Consider the following 15,098-nt stretch of genomic DNA (forward strand, 5'->3'; position numbering starts at 1 on the left):
AACATAACCTCCTGATGGCTTGGTGGCAGGTGAAAAGCAGACGGAACGCTCTCAGGAAGCTCACTATCCAAAAACGCAGAACACTGTCCAAGGATGCAACTCGGTGTGATGCAATTGCGTGTTGGGGGTATTACAAAGATTTAGAAGCAGAGCAGTGGGGTCGCTGTCAGGCTCGCATCAGATAATGACTTAAAAATGGAATAAAATGAATGAAGAACAGATTAATTCAAATCCTTCTTTCAAATACATCTCAGACCAAACAATCAATTACTGGGCCACTCAAGATTAAGAGAGCTTTCTGTGCAACAGTTTAAATCCCACTTTGAGGGAGGAAAAAAGAAAAAAGGAAAAAAAAAAAAAAGGCCTGCTGGAAGGGATTTCACAAAACTTTACTATCAATACTTTCACTCAACCAAGCATGGAAACAGCATGATTTGTATTCCCTAACAGAGCTATAGTTAACCACCTTCAGCAAAACATCATAAAAGCAAGTAAACTACATCTGGAGCCAAAAGAATTCAGAAGATCAACACAATATGGAACTTTATCAAGAAATAATTAATTGCCAAAAATCAGAAAAGTCTTAAGCATTCATTTGAGGGGCTACAGAAACATGAAGGCAAATCAAACTAAAATAAATAAACTAAGCAACTTTTCCACAAGTGCTCCTCTTCAAGAACCGTATCGTTAGTTGAAGGAGAGGTAATTCTTTCTTTTCAGCAAGTCTAAAGAACTTCATGAAAACAAATTCTTACTGTAAGCATGATTAATTTCCAAAACTGAAGGTTGCAATTATAAAATTGGATTATTTTAAAGTACATTTTAGCATTTTTAGTAGAAACGTGACATAGTCAGGAGAAACAGAAGTATTTATTGAAAGGGACCGCTGAAGACGCCTAGTGCAACCACCTGCTTGAAGCCCACCTGTTGCCAACACTAGGTCAGGCCAACCACAATATTGCCCAGCCTAGCCCTGAAAACCTCCAAAGATGGAAATTTAGCAACCCTCTCTGGCAGTTCTCCAAGCAGCAATTCCAACATGAAGACTAATTCAGAAGAGTCAGCATAAAGTTCTGGAAATAATTAAGAAAACCCATACAAAACAGCTCGTATTTCCCTAGTTTGGGAAAGTGCAATTCACATTCCATCTTATTCCTGGTCAATTTTCAAAACTTTGTGTTAGAACATCTGGTGACACGCAGCTCTGTGCAACACTGTCACTCAAAACAGAACACACTTAATGTAGAAACACTCCACATCAAAACTGGACTTTTGTGCCTATAACAAAATCTAAACATTTCAGCACAAGAGGAATAGCTAAACCTTTCAAAATAAAATGTCCTCCCCCCTTTTCGGGGTCTAGAGACTTCCCAAAGGTGTCCGATGTTTAAAGAATCAGAACTTCCTAAATATTGGGACAATTAAAAGTGCTTTAGCTTCAGCATCCCAAGAGCAAGGGACTAAACACCCATTTCTTTTGAAAACTTCAACAGTATTTTAAACATGGTATTCATGCCTGAGAAACAGAAATCCCCAAACATTTATACTCAAAGAAAGAGTCAATTCCCTCTTTGTAATGTGCCATAACAGAAGTGTATTACTAGTGACTTTTCAAAAGAAGTCTTTCCCAAAAAGTCCTTGAAAGTTAAACTCTTAAATATGGCAAAAAAGTCTGTGCACGTCTTCAGCCTATCTCCAACCGCTGCAAAGAGCTCGGACACTGACAATGGATTTTGCTTTTCTGTTCCCCAAAGGCAAGATATAGGTTAGTCTTCCCAAGGGACAAAATCCTTCAGCTTAAGTTCCTGCATTCATTTTAACCTAGATATAAAAAAAAGCAAACCAAACCAAACCAAAAACCAAACCCATCCACCAGCTTCCACAACACACATTTGTTAGGTGTTTTTCCTCTATTGCTTGTTTTAATTATTAATTTTTTAAAAAGAAAAACAGATTGATACCTGGAAGAATTTTGAGCTCTGCTTCATCACTGTATTTGGGGGTCCCACCACTTTCAATGATGCAGCGATAGAGTCCTCCATCCGTATCAGTAGTGTTGCTGATAATTAGAGCTCCACTCGGCAATTTAAATACACGCTCATCCAGAAAGACTGGCTGGCGATCCTGCTCCCACCTCACAAATGGTGCAAGGTCAATGTTGACTTCACAGTTAAGGATTGCACTGTTTCCTTTATAGACAGATGATGATTCTGGCTGACTGGTAAACCTCGGAAGGCCTGCAAATAGGGAATAAAAAAGTTTAAAATATAACAAATTAGAGGTATTCCGAAGTTGACATCAAAGCTTTGAAGTCCAAGACAAGATTCGTGAATGTATTTTTTAAAAAATTAAGCTGCTCTCCAAGTCTTTAAAAATCATAACATTTGACAGCACCACGCTGAACATAGCTGGTGTAAGGGCAAATAAAACCAGTAACAAAAGTACCAATTTAAAAACAAAAGCAGTTTTAGAAACAAGCAAACATCAACAGCAAAACAGAAGTCTTTTGAGTCCTCAAAAATGGGAGGAGACATGCAAGTAACCTCTGCTCACATCTCCAGTGTTGCTGCTCTCCTTAAGGAGTATATAGCACAGAAGTGGCAAAACTCAAGATCGCGTCTCTGCCTGGTACCTCTGAATAACTAGTTTGAACCATGCTCCCCAAGAGCTACTGAATCCCTTGCAGTAGAACACAGATGCCCTCCAGTACTCACTCAAGAGACAGTAACAAGGAGAGGAGTTCTTGTATGCCTTCCACTCTCAGGTTTACAGTCTACACAGGACCTTCATTTACTGCCTAGAGCTAGAAAAAAGCCTTACCTGTAGTGCCATAAGGCAAAATCTGCATTTGTTCATACTTAAATATTTATCTTTCTCATGTTAATGAACCTGAGAACCGACTTTCTCCACAGCATAACACAAAGCTACCACTGCCACGTTGACCCAGCAGCGCCGCACAATGAATGTGTCACCTTCCCAGTAAAAACGTTCTCCCGAAATACCCAAAGTCCACTGAATGGCTTCACAATTGTTTTGGGTGGCCATGTCCCGGTGTTGGCAGTGGGGGAGCTGTGAAGGTGGCCTCTGTGAGAAGAGGCTGGGGACTCCCCGTGCCGGCCATGGCTGTGGCTGGTTCCAGCTGTTTCCACAGCGGTCCCAGCTGAGAAGGCTCCAGCTGCGCCAGCCTGCGAAGCCAGCGGCACCTCTGCGAAAGTGTATCCAAGAAAGGGGAAACCACTGCATGGCAGCAAGGAAAGCGTGAGAAGCAGCCCTGCAACAGGCAGGTTGGAGTAGGAGGAGGGAGAGGAGGAAGGGCAGCTCTGGGTGCCACCTGGGGGAGACCAGGGTGGAGCAGGAGGCAGAATAATTGGGAATGAAGGCGGGAAGTTGAGCCCGGGAAATGGGAAGAGGGCTGGGAGAGATGTTTTAGTTTTTCTTTGTTTTCTTACCACCCAATTTCATTTTAAGTGGCAAGAAATTAAACCAATTTTCCCCAAGTCGAGGTTGTTTTGGCCATTACAGTAACTGGTGAGTGATCTCCCTGTCTTGACCCGCAAACCTTTAAATCTTCTTTTCTCCCTTTCTAACCTGCTGAGGAGCAGAGTGAGGGCAGCTGGGTGGGCAGCCAGCAGCCGACCAAGGTCAACCCACCACAAGCACACCCACCGCAAGCATTTTGCACAACAACTTCCCATAACAGGGAAGTACCAGATCTTCCAACAGAAATACCCTGTCCACCGTTACTGGAACGAGCACATGGTTCAATAAAGGCAAGAGAACACAGTATGGGGGAAGAAAGAGGACAAAGCACGGGATAGGAAAAAAAAAGAAGCCTCCTCACCATTTTCCATGGCACTTAGCTCTATCACCAGCTCTCCCTTTTGCAGCTTCCACAGAGGTGGTTGTGCGGTCAACACTGACACAGGGCAAGGCACAGCTTTCTCACTGCAGTAACAGTCTCAAAGTAAAATTTTCATTCTTTTTTATGCTTGCACTTAAAACTAATATGACCATAGAAATAGCCTGTTGGTACTCTTGACATCTCACATTTCCCTCTCAATACTGCACAGCTTCAAGTACCTATTATGATGTTTTCTTTAAAATCAGCACACTGTGTGCCTTCAATATAAAAGACGGAAAGCAGGACTCCAGGTTGCACAAATTAAACCATCCTAGTACAATAATTCAAGCATGAGAACAGAGCCTGCTGGGAAGCAGTAGACTGTGGTAAACTCCAATTCAATGCTACTGCACACAGCCAAGAGCCCAGATCAGAAAACACAAACCCAAGCGCTCTCCACAAGTGACACCTCAGTCATGCTCAGACATGAACAAGGCTGGGACAGTTTACGTCAGTTCTCACCTTTTCCACTTCCTCTAGCAAGCCTAAGGGTGAAATCTCTTACCTGTTATCTTCCATTTTCCAAAGTTAGACCAAATTGGAAAACTTTTCACGTACCTCTTGTGAAGAGAATTCTTTTACATTGTTTTAAATACTCAACAGGTCAACCCAATGTTTTCCTAAATCTCACTTAACACATATCTATCAAGAATGCACTGAGAATTTAACAGTAATATAACCATGTCTAGATTTTTTTTAAAAAAAATTCATTTTGTAAACACCTAGTTCAGTGCTTTGCAATTCTTCCTTTAAAAACGGGTAATAAACAACCACTCAGATCAGTGTCTTTAACTTAATGTTGAAGTACACAAAACATTCATGGATGAAAAGTACTGGATGGCTCCTCAGTGTGAAGGGGAGGAAAAGGAATGGATGAGTTATCTACCTCTTGTGCCTCAACTTTCTAGAAAATTCTATCACCACGCGCTACTTATCAGTTATATACTGGTGCTGGAATACCATCTCATGCAGTTTTCTCTGCCCATATTCACTATATTCCATTACCTAAGAAAGAATCTATACTATGTATTTCTTCAGTTAAATAGTACTTTCTATCATTTCCAGCTTGAATCCCTACTTACTTTCAGGAAAATCCCACAGGTTTTTTGTTTGTTTGTCTTTTAAACTGTCTGAGCTTCATTCCCCAATTTTTCTTTAGAAATCTTTGGAGAAGCAGCAAGAAGCAACATCTGATGTCACATGTTCGGGCTTTTCTCACTTGAACGAAAAACTGCTTTACTTGGACCATAGAATTGTTCATTATTAGCTCCCACTTAAATACAAATTTTAATGCATACTTTTCATAAAACTGTTATACACATTTCTCCCATAGAAAAGTAAGTCTGAACCAGGCCAATGGCATCAATTCCGATGCTCTGCAGTCAAAGCCAACCACATAACAGACTTATTTGAGCAAACCCACAAACCACCACCTTCACATCCTATATTAAACATATGACCCATAATGAAAGATGAAAATCCACAAACTATCATGTGCCACCATGTGAGAGATCAAACACGTTAATGCAGTGAGAAGCAGCAGCATACCTGCTCTCTAGTTGTGGCTAACCTCTGATGCTATAGACAGAAAAGTGAACGTAAAACATGCATATAATTCGGGAGGGGGTACAAAACCAGAGACCCTCCCAGCCCTTCAGAATAGCTGGACTGAATCCTAACATGTCACATTTCTAACATACAGCTCAATTCTGTTTTGTCAAGTAATTCCTTCCATAACCTTGTACAGATTCATCTCCACCATTACATACTTGCCCCCCTCTTGGAATTCTGGCAGCTCCTTCCACAGCTTCATTCCTCTGAGAATAAAGTTTCTAGTTTCTCCTCCCAGTGTATTCACAACCAACTTCTAGTCCTTTAATCTTGACCTTGTTTTGCTATTAATTATTTTGCATCTTTGATATTTATCCATTACTCCCTCCCCCTAAGGTATTCATAGGAATAAAAATCATAGCTTCTTTCAACTTTCCTTCTGCTTAATGAAGCTACAATCTCTAGTTCCTTTCCCTCATTCCCCAACCATCCTATCCATCTTTAAAGACTCAGAATCGCAGAATCATTTGGGTCGGAAGGGACCCAGTCAGAGCAGAGTCAGCTATAAGGTCAAAGCTGGTTACTCAGGGATTTGTCCAGTCAGAGCTCAAAAATCCCCATGGATGGAGAGTGCACAACCTCTTGGGGAACCTGTGCTACCACATGATTGTCTTCATGGTGAAGAACTTCCTCCTTAAATCCAGTCAGAACCTCTTCTGCTTCAACTGATAGCCAATGCCTCTTACTCTCCCACCATGCACCACTGGCAGAACGACAGACAACAGATGAACTGAAGTGCCTGCTGTAAACTGAGATCACAAACAAGCACGGAAATCTAACAAAACTGCTTCCTGTGTCTATTGAAAACATCTCCCCAAAAGATTTAACAATCACATTAGCTCTCTGCACCCCAGTGGGTTATAGTCAATCCTATAATCCAACAACTAGGTGTCTTTTCTCTTGTAAAATCGCCAGTCCCTCTGTTCCAACTTAGTACAATACCAAGAATATTGGTGTATCTGCTTGACTTCGCACACTGTGCTAATAAGTTTCACCATTACTCAATCTACAGCATTATTGAATTCTTCCTGTAAGACCATCAAGGCGGAACAAGAGTAACAAAGTCTCCTAAATTCGCCACACTTGCAATTTTGTAGGCAAAATGACTGATGAGGATGTTAAACACGATCCTTCTAAACTCTAGTCTCTGAGGCATCTTTCCATTCTGAAAATCTCCCTCTCAATATAAGCCATCAAATTTTCGTCATTACCTCAGATTCTTGTCAATCTCAATATTCCCATTTCAATTTCTATCATTTCAACCTTTAATAATTTCAAATGGGACAGCGTACCAAAAGGCTGTGTTGCGGCATGCCCATCGTGTTATAGGGCTTTAAGACATCACTTGCTTCTATCAAGAAACTCCGATGCAAACCGTGGACAAAAGTCATGTTATAATTTGGCCTTTCTGGTTTCCTCTATCTTAATTACCCTTGCCCGTGCTGGGATCAGACTATGATCACCCCTTGCCTTTTTGGACACACGTTCTACATCAATTACTCTTCCAGAAGAATGTACTAGCTCCTGAATTCACAGTTCATTAGAAATCTTTATTAAGACAGCTGTATATCAAGGCAATTCTTTCACCAGCCTGGAAGGGAGCCCTGGTCCTCCTCATTTTTTCAGCTGAGCACTGCGACTTCTTTCTGTTCTCACCTCCACTGGCGCAACCCCTTTGTCCTGCACATCTACCACTTGTACAATCGTTTTATCAGCACCTTAGAGCATAAGTGAGAAAGTTATTAGAGGACTAAGGCCCTGTAACTTCTAACAAAGCTCAACTACGCTTTAGTTCAAATCCCTTACTAGTACTACTCACTTTTTGGACAAGATAGGCACTGCATATTCTGTTGTGTGCAGGTGCTCCATTAATGTTAAATAAGCTTTATTTAAGATGGTTTCATTACTCACTAGCAATGAAATTACAGTTCATTTTCCAGGTCATCTTAAATGCCAGTAAAACCTCTATTTGATCATAGTCCTGTGTGTTTTTAAAATATGTATTTTAACCTAGGCTATAATTTTGTCCTAAAGAGTAATTTTCTCTTATTCTGTGATTATTTGCAATTTGCACTGCTTAGAAGCCTCCATTGTGGAGGTGGACACTTTTGCTTTAGCCAACAGACAACCACAGAACAACAACGATGTATTACAAAAGGCACTCTAAATATAAGCCTTAATTATCATTAATTCTGAGACCTGTTTAGAAATAGAGTAGCAGGCCCCAGAGTGCTGGCATACCTCCTGCAGGAGTATACTACCAGAAAACACCCTTTCATCTACCAGTCCAGAGTCTTTCCATCACAGAGCTTCTCTTTCCCTCTTCAAAATATAGCCTGATCGACATGTGAGCCTGCATTTCCTTAACTTTCTATAATCGTTTCTGAATGTATTACCACGTAAGCAAAGTCAGCCTATTTAAACTATTTGACTAAATACATTTAAAACTATTTTTCAAAAGTTAAATTCTAAAACAGTGATACTTTTTTCTCAACAGTGTTTCTCAATCACTTCAATCAACAAGACTAAGCAAGAAGATCTAATGAAATTTAGTTACATTTCCAGTGAGCAAGCAGCACTCACTCTTCACCCACACGTTGCAAGGCATTCAGTTGAAGGTATTACCCCATCTTCTGCTAAATGAACATAGTGATGAATGATACTTTGGGGTTCTGATATTAAAGACAATTTTTTCATGTTTGTCCGTACATTAATCATTCTGTGGCAGCAGGCATACATTATGTATCGATTTTAGGACACTGAAGGAAAATGCTCCTGACCTAGCAGGAACACAGGTTAATAAACTCAATTTAGGAAGGACGATTTTCCACTTGGAATGTTCTTTGAGCACTGGCAGGAGAACACATAAGCAACAGTGGGATTCTCACACGCAGGAATTAGGTGCAACAGGAATTAGATGCATCATGAACTTTTCTGGTAGGACCATGCAAATGGAGGGGGGGGGGGGGGGGGAAGAGGCAACACTGTCCCGATTTTCCCCCTCCCTTTTGTCTCTCCCCTCCCCTCATCAAAAGACCAGAGCAATGGTAGGAATGTCAATGAACAATCTACTTAATGCAAATTTGTTCCTTTCAGCCAGCATTCCCAGTCCAAGCATTACTGAGATTAGTGGCCCATTGTCTCGACTTCTGAAAAAGATGTGCCTAGAAGAGCAGCAATTCCCATGCTCCTGGAAAACACAGATGGCAAAAATTCTGGCTATAGTCTGCTGCCTTCAATGGAGCCAGTATTTGATCTCCGGTACTTTCCAGGAGAGGAGGAATTCTTTGCACTGAGCCAGATGCTAATCTGCTTCAACGGCCTCCCAGTGACCACAGCCAGTGCCAATCACTGTCAAGGAGGCTGGAAGCAAAAAAACTTCCATAATCAACAATTACTAAATAACTCGCTCATAGGACAACATCCTAACTAACTTCCAAGTAAACGCTTGCTTCTGCTCTGAATACTGACTGTCAGCAGCCACTGTAAAAGCTCAGCTTTATTTATCATGGATGCTATTACCATACACACATTTAATCCTCTTTAGAATCCTACTAACCTTTTGGCATCAATCTTGCCAAATCAAGACTGCAAAAGAAAAATAAGAAAAGCGAGTAAGTTCCTCGTCTCTCGGACAACAGAAAGCTACCCAGGAACTCACTCTGCGTGAGTGCCATGCGCAACCACCATGGGCAGGGTTGTGTATCTCTGCTGCCACTAGCCTGTCAGATCAGGTCTTTGCGAGTGATTCCCTCATGTGCCCAGGTCTCCTCTATTGCTGCCCCACTGACTGGAATTTAACATAATGCTTTGTACAAGCATTAAACAGCTCTAAACACACACGCATTACGTGTTTATGCAATTAACTGTTTCCCAAAGCTGGTTTCAGGCTTTTTTGTGTCACCTCAATGTGCTCAGCAAGTGTTTTCCCTGTTTTTCCCCCTGATTATTTCTATTGCAGTATGGAAAAAGTAAAACATAGGAGTAGCTGACAGTTCTTCCAAACCTGTTACCTCCTGTATACCAGCTATGAAAGTCCTCTGTTGCCCAGCGTCACTCTTAGACAAGTTCCTCATGACTTACCCTAAACTAGCCTTTGTATTATCATCTACAAACACTGCCATGCCACAGCTTTCACCTTACAAGTCTTCCGCATTAAACTCTTTTGTTCAGACACAAACAGACTGTGAATGATTTCGCAAACTGCTGGTAATTTTAAGATAGTTTAATATTTTTCCCATTCTTGTTCGCCTAATCGAATCTGAACTTATGTCAAACCCACAACTCTATTACTACTTTATTAAAATATCCTCTTGGGAAGTGTGAAGATTTTAGCAAAGGTAGGTAAAGGAGCCCAGAAACTTGATGCCCTATTGTTAAAATAACTACAACATCTGTTATCCTTCAGTGAAGCAGCGATCTTACAAGATGCCGCATATTTTATTAGCGCATCAGCTTCTCACCCAAACCCTGTTAAAAAATTAGTAAGTCCAGCCATCTGTGGATACTTCATTAAAAATTATCGCAGCTCCTTTTCTTCTGCTTTGCTTGAACATTATTCAGCATCATTTGTCTGAGTGGTAGAGGTGTGAAACATGTTTTAAAACACAATTTTGCCAACAAGACATATTTCATGAATCCACTAGTGAACAGATTAGACTTCATAATTCCAAAACATTACTGGAGAACAGAAGTCCAGCATTACCTGAATTAAGATCGGGTCAGGTGCTTCTAGTCTGTTCTGCAAAGAAGAAACGCCAACTATCACATAATTTCTTCCCCCTTGCTTAGGCAAACCAGACAGGAGAGAATGCAACCTGGCCTAAATCTGGACAGAAGACAACTCATCAGGGGAGGTAAGAGTATTCTTAGAAGGATTACAACATGAAGAGAGGAAACCCACGAAATGTCCTTGTTGGCTAAACTGAAGTGGGAAGTATACGGAATACACAAGATGAATGAGACATTTTAGTACGTAATCAGAATCCTGACTGTTAAACACAGCCTTGGTAGCCCAATTAACATGCCATACACTGATTTAAAAAGGTATCCCTTGATCAGAAAGAACAGAGGGAAACAGGGAGGATGTCACTGTACACGTCAGTAATGCACACACCGCCATATCTACCTATACACACATAATTAACAGACACAGAGTAACCTGTATGACCTCAGAGCTGGTTTGAACTGGCGACTGAGGTCCCTTCCAAGCTCAATTATCCAATGGCACTACGATGGGGGAAGCTATACAGAAAACTATGAAGAGGTATAGCAAAATGTTGCACAAAATATTGTGCAAAGAGGAACACAATTACACCTGACAAAACAAGTTTCTAAGAGGGAAAGACAGAGCAAAATTGATCATGCCCTGGAGCACAGGGTTAGATTACACAAATTTGAGGTTGCCATCATCCCCTCTCAGACTTGGATCTGAGCTTTCCTACAGAACCACAAACTAAAAACAAAACTAAAACTACACAACAAAAATTTAAGAATGTGTCTGAACTAATAAAACACATCAGAATATTCTAATGTTTTACCTGGCAAAAAAGTTTCTCTCAGAATTTATTTTATACAAAAAGGGTTTATATAGTTGTCCTTCACGTAAACATGGTAAACTTTGAAAGCCTAATATCCTGGAAGCCCAAACTGAAATACGACAGCATAAGAACACAGCCATGTAGATGTCAGAAAAAACCACAAATTGATGTGATCAAATCTGGTAGAGTATTACAGATCAATTCTGGTTTTGATTCAGGACACAGAAAGCTCAGAGTACCTCTTGAAATCAGTCCATCAATGGACACAAACACATAGAGAGATCCTGACTTCTTCAGAAACTTTGCTTAGCCTGGAACAATTCTTTAGACCCACACCAGGGCATAATAACCCCACATGACCTTCCGTCAGAAAAGCTGGACGAAAAGAAATGAGACAAAAGCCAATAAGATAATCCCGGTGAAACCACTAAACTTGTGACTGACACCGCAATATTGAGTAAGTCAAACATCTAGAAATAAGTTTTGATGCCACTTTGCCAAACACTACCTTTGACAGAAGTCCCAGGAATGACAAAGGACTAAAACAGGCCAAGAAATAAAGAGCAGACATGATGTACGTCCTGATACTGTATCAGTTGCGGTACGGGCTCCTAACAGAAAAAAGGAAAAAAAAAAAACCAACCAACCAAACAAAAAAAAACCCCCACGAAACAGCTGAGTGTGTGCTTACTATGATCTGTGACATCCCAAGTCTGTAGTGATGATCCAGGCTCACTGTATGACCAGCTGCGGCTCCAGGAGAAGTGGGAGAGAAATTTCATGAATCAGTAAGACTGGCTCTGAGAAGGGATGAGCGTCTGGTGCCATCTCACTTCAAAATGAAAGACAGTTGCTCTGCAACTGCAGAATGTGCCCTGGCAGAATTTCTGATGAGGATAACTGAGTATGTGTAGCTGCTCAAGTTAGGAGTGAAGCAGTTACGGAGAACCCTAGTGTAGTAAGTTCAATTAATAATATACAAAGAAGAAATGCTAACCAAGAAGTTAATCCAGCCCTCCTTGATGGAAGTAGCTCAGAAACCCTTTGGAGGAAACCAGAGATCAGAAACAAAGACCTGATCTTTGATAAGGTGTTGAAAAACAAGGACAACAAGACTAGAGAATAGACCAAGGCCCAACAAACAACTCCAAATTTTAATCAGGTGGTATCAAGAAGAGATCAATAAATTATTCCAGGAGTGAAACTGGAACAAGAAACATGACTCAAGGAAGATCTTCAAAAATACAGAGGTCATTGATGACAACTATAAACTACAGGAAAAAATAATGGGGGGTGAGGTGGGAGATGTCAGTCCATGGCACAGTGGAAAGTCAGGCTCAGAAAGTGCTGCAAGAAATGGCACAGGAATACAGAAAAATAGTTCTGCTAATGGAGCAGGTGAAACAATAGTACCACTAAAATCAGAGACAGAATATGCAATTAAAGGGCCAAAGGACAGAAAAGCTCCAGTAGCAGCAGCAGCAGAGAAAGCTGCAGCAGCCACAACGAATTTGATCTATACGGACACTAAGAAACAGGGTCAGCAGACATTTCTCATACCACAGAAAAATGAACCAAGGGTGTGCAAACTACAGCATAATTTATTTGGTACTGTTGAAGATGATTCTAATAGTAAGAACAATGAAGAAAGCACTGTGGGATTTTAACAGAAGACCTTAAGATAAGGTATGTGGATTGCCTCATCACTTAAGAAACCTCAGGTCTTGACCAACAGACTGCCTAAAAAAAAGAAGTACAGGCTACAATTACTCTTTCTAAAACAAAATCAATAGCCATAACAAAAGAAGAATAAGATCCGAGTATTCTGGTGAAAGAAAAGAGCTTGACAGGTTAAGTAATTTTAGATCCAGGCGAGGCTATCAATTACGAAAGCTCATGTGAACATGCTATTCAAAGAAGATTAATGCACAGAGAGGACTGTCATGATAAATTTATCAAGAAACTGGAAGAAAGGAAAGATCAGAAAAACTTTTGCAGGCAACTCTATAGACAGTGACAGAGACAGCTGGTACCTGACAACAGACATTTAGAGATAGGAAATAACCTAAACAATTTCCCAGAGAAATACTCAGAATCCATGAATAGCAAAGAAACCCCTCAAAAATAAGACTACTTGGAGACTGACATAACAGGAGACATAAATACAAAGGAGAAAGAACTTCTATAGATACAAACATCTAGTTGAAAAAGAAGATGCCTACAGACAACAGGGACACATGGCAGAAAGGAGAAGAAACACCAAAAGGAGTGTAACTAAAAATTATTTGACAAAACTGTCATTCACTCAAAGGGATCTGGAGAAAAACTGCTAAAGTGGGGATTATCACACCACTGACCCTTGCTAGCAACTGTCCACGATTCATGTAAGCTCATCATATCAGAAAGTTTTTTAACGATCTCTCCATAACGAAGCCTTTCTCTGCTTTATTTATAACGTGTTCAATTTAAGAACAGTCACAAGAGAGCAGACTGGCAGCGCATCTAGTCCAGGAACGTGACTTCAGCAGCTATTAGAGAAGGAAGAGCAACACCTTACAGAAACCTATAAATTACCTAGAGTCATTTCGTCATGCTCCGTCCAAAAATAGGGGTTTATATATGCAAATGAGTAGGAGCTACAGGGGTTTTCAAAAATTTTTAACACTTATTTCTAGTGTACTTATGTGAATGATGAGACATACCCTATGCTTTTCAGGACATTACCAAGAACTAACCTCACTGAAGTCGACCATAGCAGGTTTCATAATTTTATTAAAACCAATTTTCCTCCATTTTGTTTCCTTTTCAGAGTTATTAAACTTCCTCTCAAATTGCTGTTATGAAAAAATAAAGCAGTAATCATACACACACTTCTGCCGTGATACTTCTTACCCTTCCTGCTTTTGTGCCATCTTTCATTTGGGAGGTGTGATAGTGCAAGCTCTTCTCATTTTCAAAATGCAATATTCAGCTGATCAAAAATCCGAACAATGCCAGTGTGGAGACCTTTCACTTTTACAGTCTAACTCAAGCCAAAACATCTTGTTGAATGGCACGCTAGAAAACGCAGTGAGTTAAGAATACAGGCTGCATATGTAACTATCGCTTGCCTGACAGTTTGGGATTTAGTGAGCAATCTACGCAAAAACTTGTCAAACAAAATTACAAAAGGGATTGCTGGTGCTGACACACAGAACATAAATAAGGAAAAATACATATTTGAGTGAAAATACTAACAAACGAGAAAGCTAATCTAAATGAAAGTTCATCCAACTTTCTTGTTTAGGGGTGTTGATGCACCATCAATACGCTCTCACTTCCTACTTTCGTATCACCATCTAAAAAAAATCACTCATCAACAGATCGTCTACTACCAACCCAAGCGATTTTAGAAATCTGGCACTGAAGCTCCCTTTCACAGAATTCATGCTTCCCTAGAGATTAACTGCATTGCCTTCCATAGTTTCAAAACCAAAGGTCAAGATTTGGATGTGTATTGTAAAGAGCTTTCATTTTTTATGATTTACAGTAAGTTTATATTAAAGTACATTAACATAAAGACAACTTTGTCCATTAACCAAATGCACCAAGGACACTTTCTTTCCTAATTACAAGTCTTAACAATTTAAGTTGCAAACTGGTAAACTGATAAAACCTAATCTTTTGGGGTTTATAATGACACAGAATGCTGTACCTAAGACAATGCCTAATTAAGAAAATCTTAACTTAATGAACGACCACAGGATTTAAACACCTCTGTGCTGTGTGTAATCAAGAAGATTAGCTACTGCAACCCTCTTAAACAAGATGTTGCAGCAAGAAGTGAGGTTTCCTCTACATGAAAATGGGACAGTGGTAATGGACATCTGAGGTTTCACCAATTTGTATTATTTTCTTGCATCTACCCATCTGAGAACGGCGATCCATAACCATCTCACCCTTTTCTGACTGGGCTCAGTAAGGGATCCTGTCATTGCACTAAACAGTAACTCCATTCTAGAAAATACATCCTAGTTCATTTTTTTCTGAACAGTAATATTAAATTG

At 40.2% G+C, this 15,098-nt stretch overlaps 1 protein-coding gene across 3 annotated transcripts in view; it reads right to left on the minus strand.

Moving 5' to 3' along the window:
* The window catches only part of NEO1 (neogenin 1), a 206,986-nt gene that overhangs the window by 119,094 nt on the left and 72,794 nt on the right, over positions 1–15,098 (minus strand). For all 3 annotated transcript variants that reach the window (XM_086471584.1, XM_086471583.1, XM_086471582.1), the window contains exon 3: positions 1,962–2,237. In XM_086471584.1, the coding sequence (XP_086327710.1) occupies positions 1,962–2,237 (276 nt within the window). The remainder of the gene's footprint in view (positions 1–1,961; positions 2,238–15,098) is intronic.

This window comes from Leptosomus discolor, chromosome 11 (genome assembly GCF_034619465.1).
Source record: "Leptosomus discolor isolate bLepDis1 chromosome 11, bLepDis1.hap2, whole genome shotgun sequence".
NCBI lineage: Eukaryota > Metazoa > Chordata > Aves > Leptosomiformes > Leptosomidae > Leptosomus > Leptosomus discolor.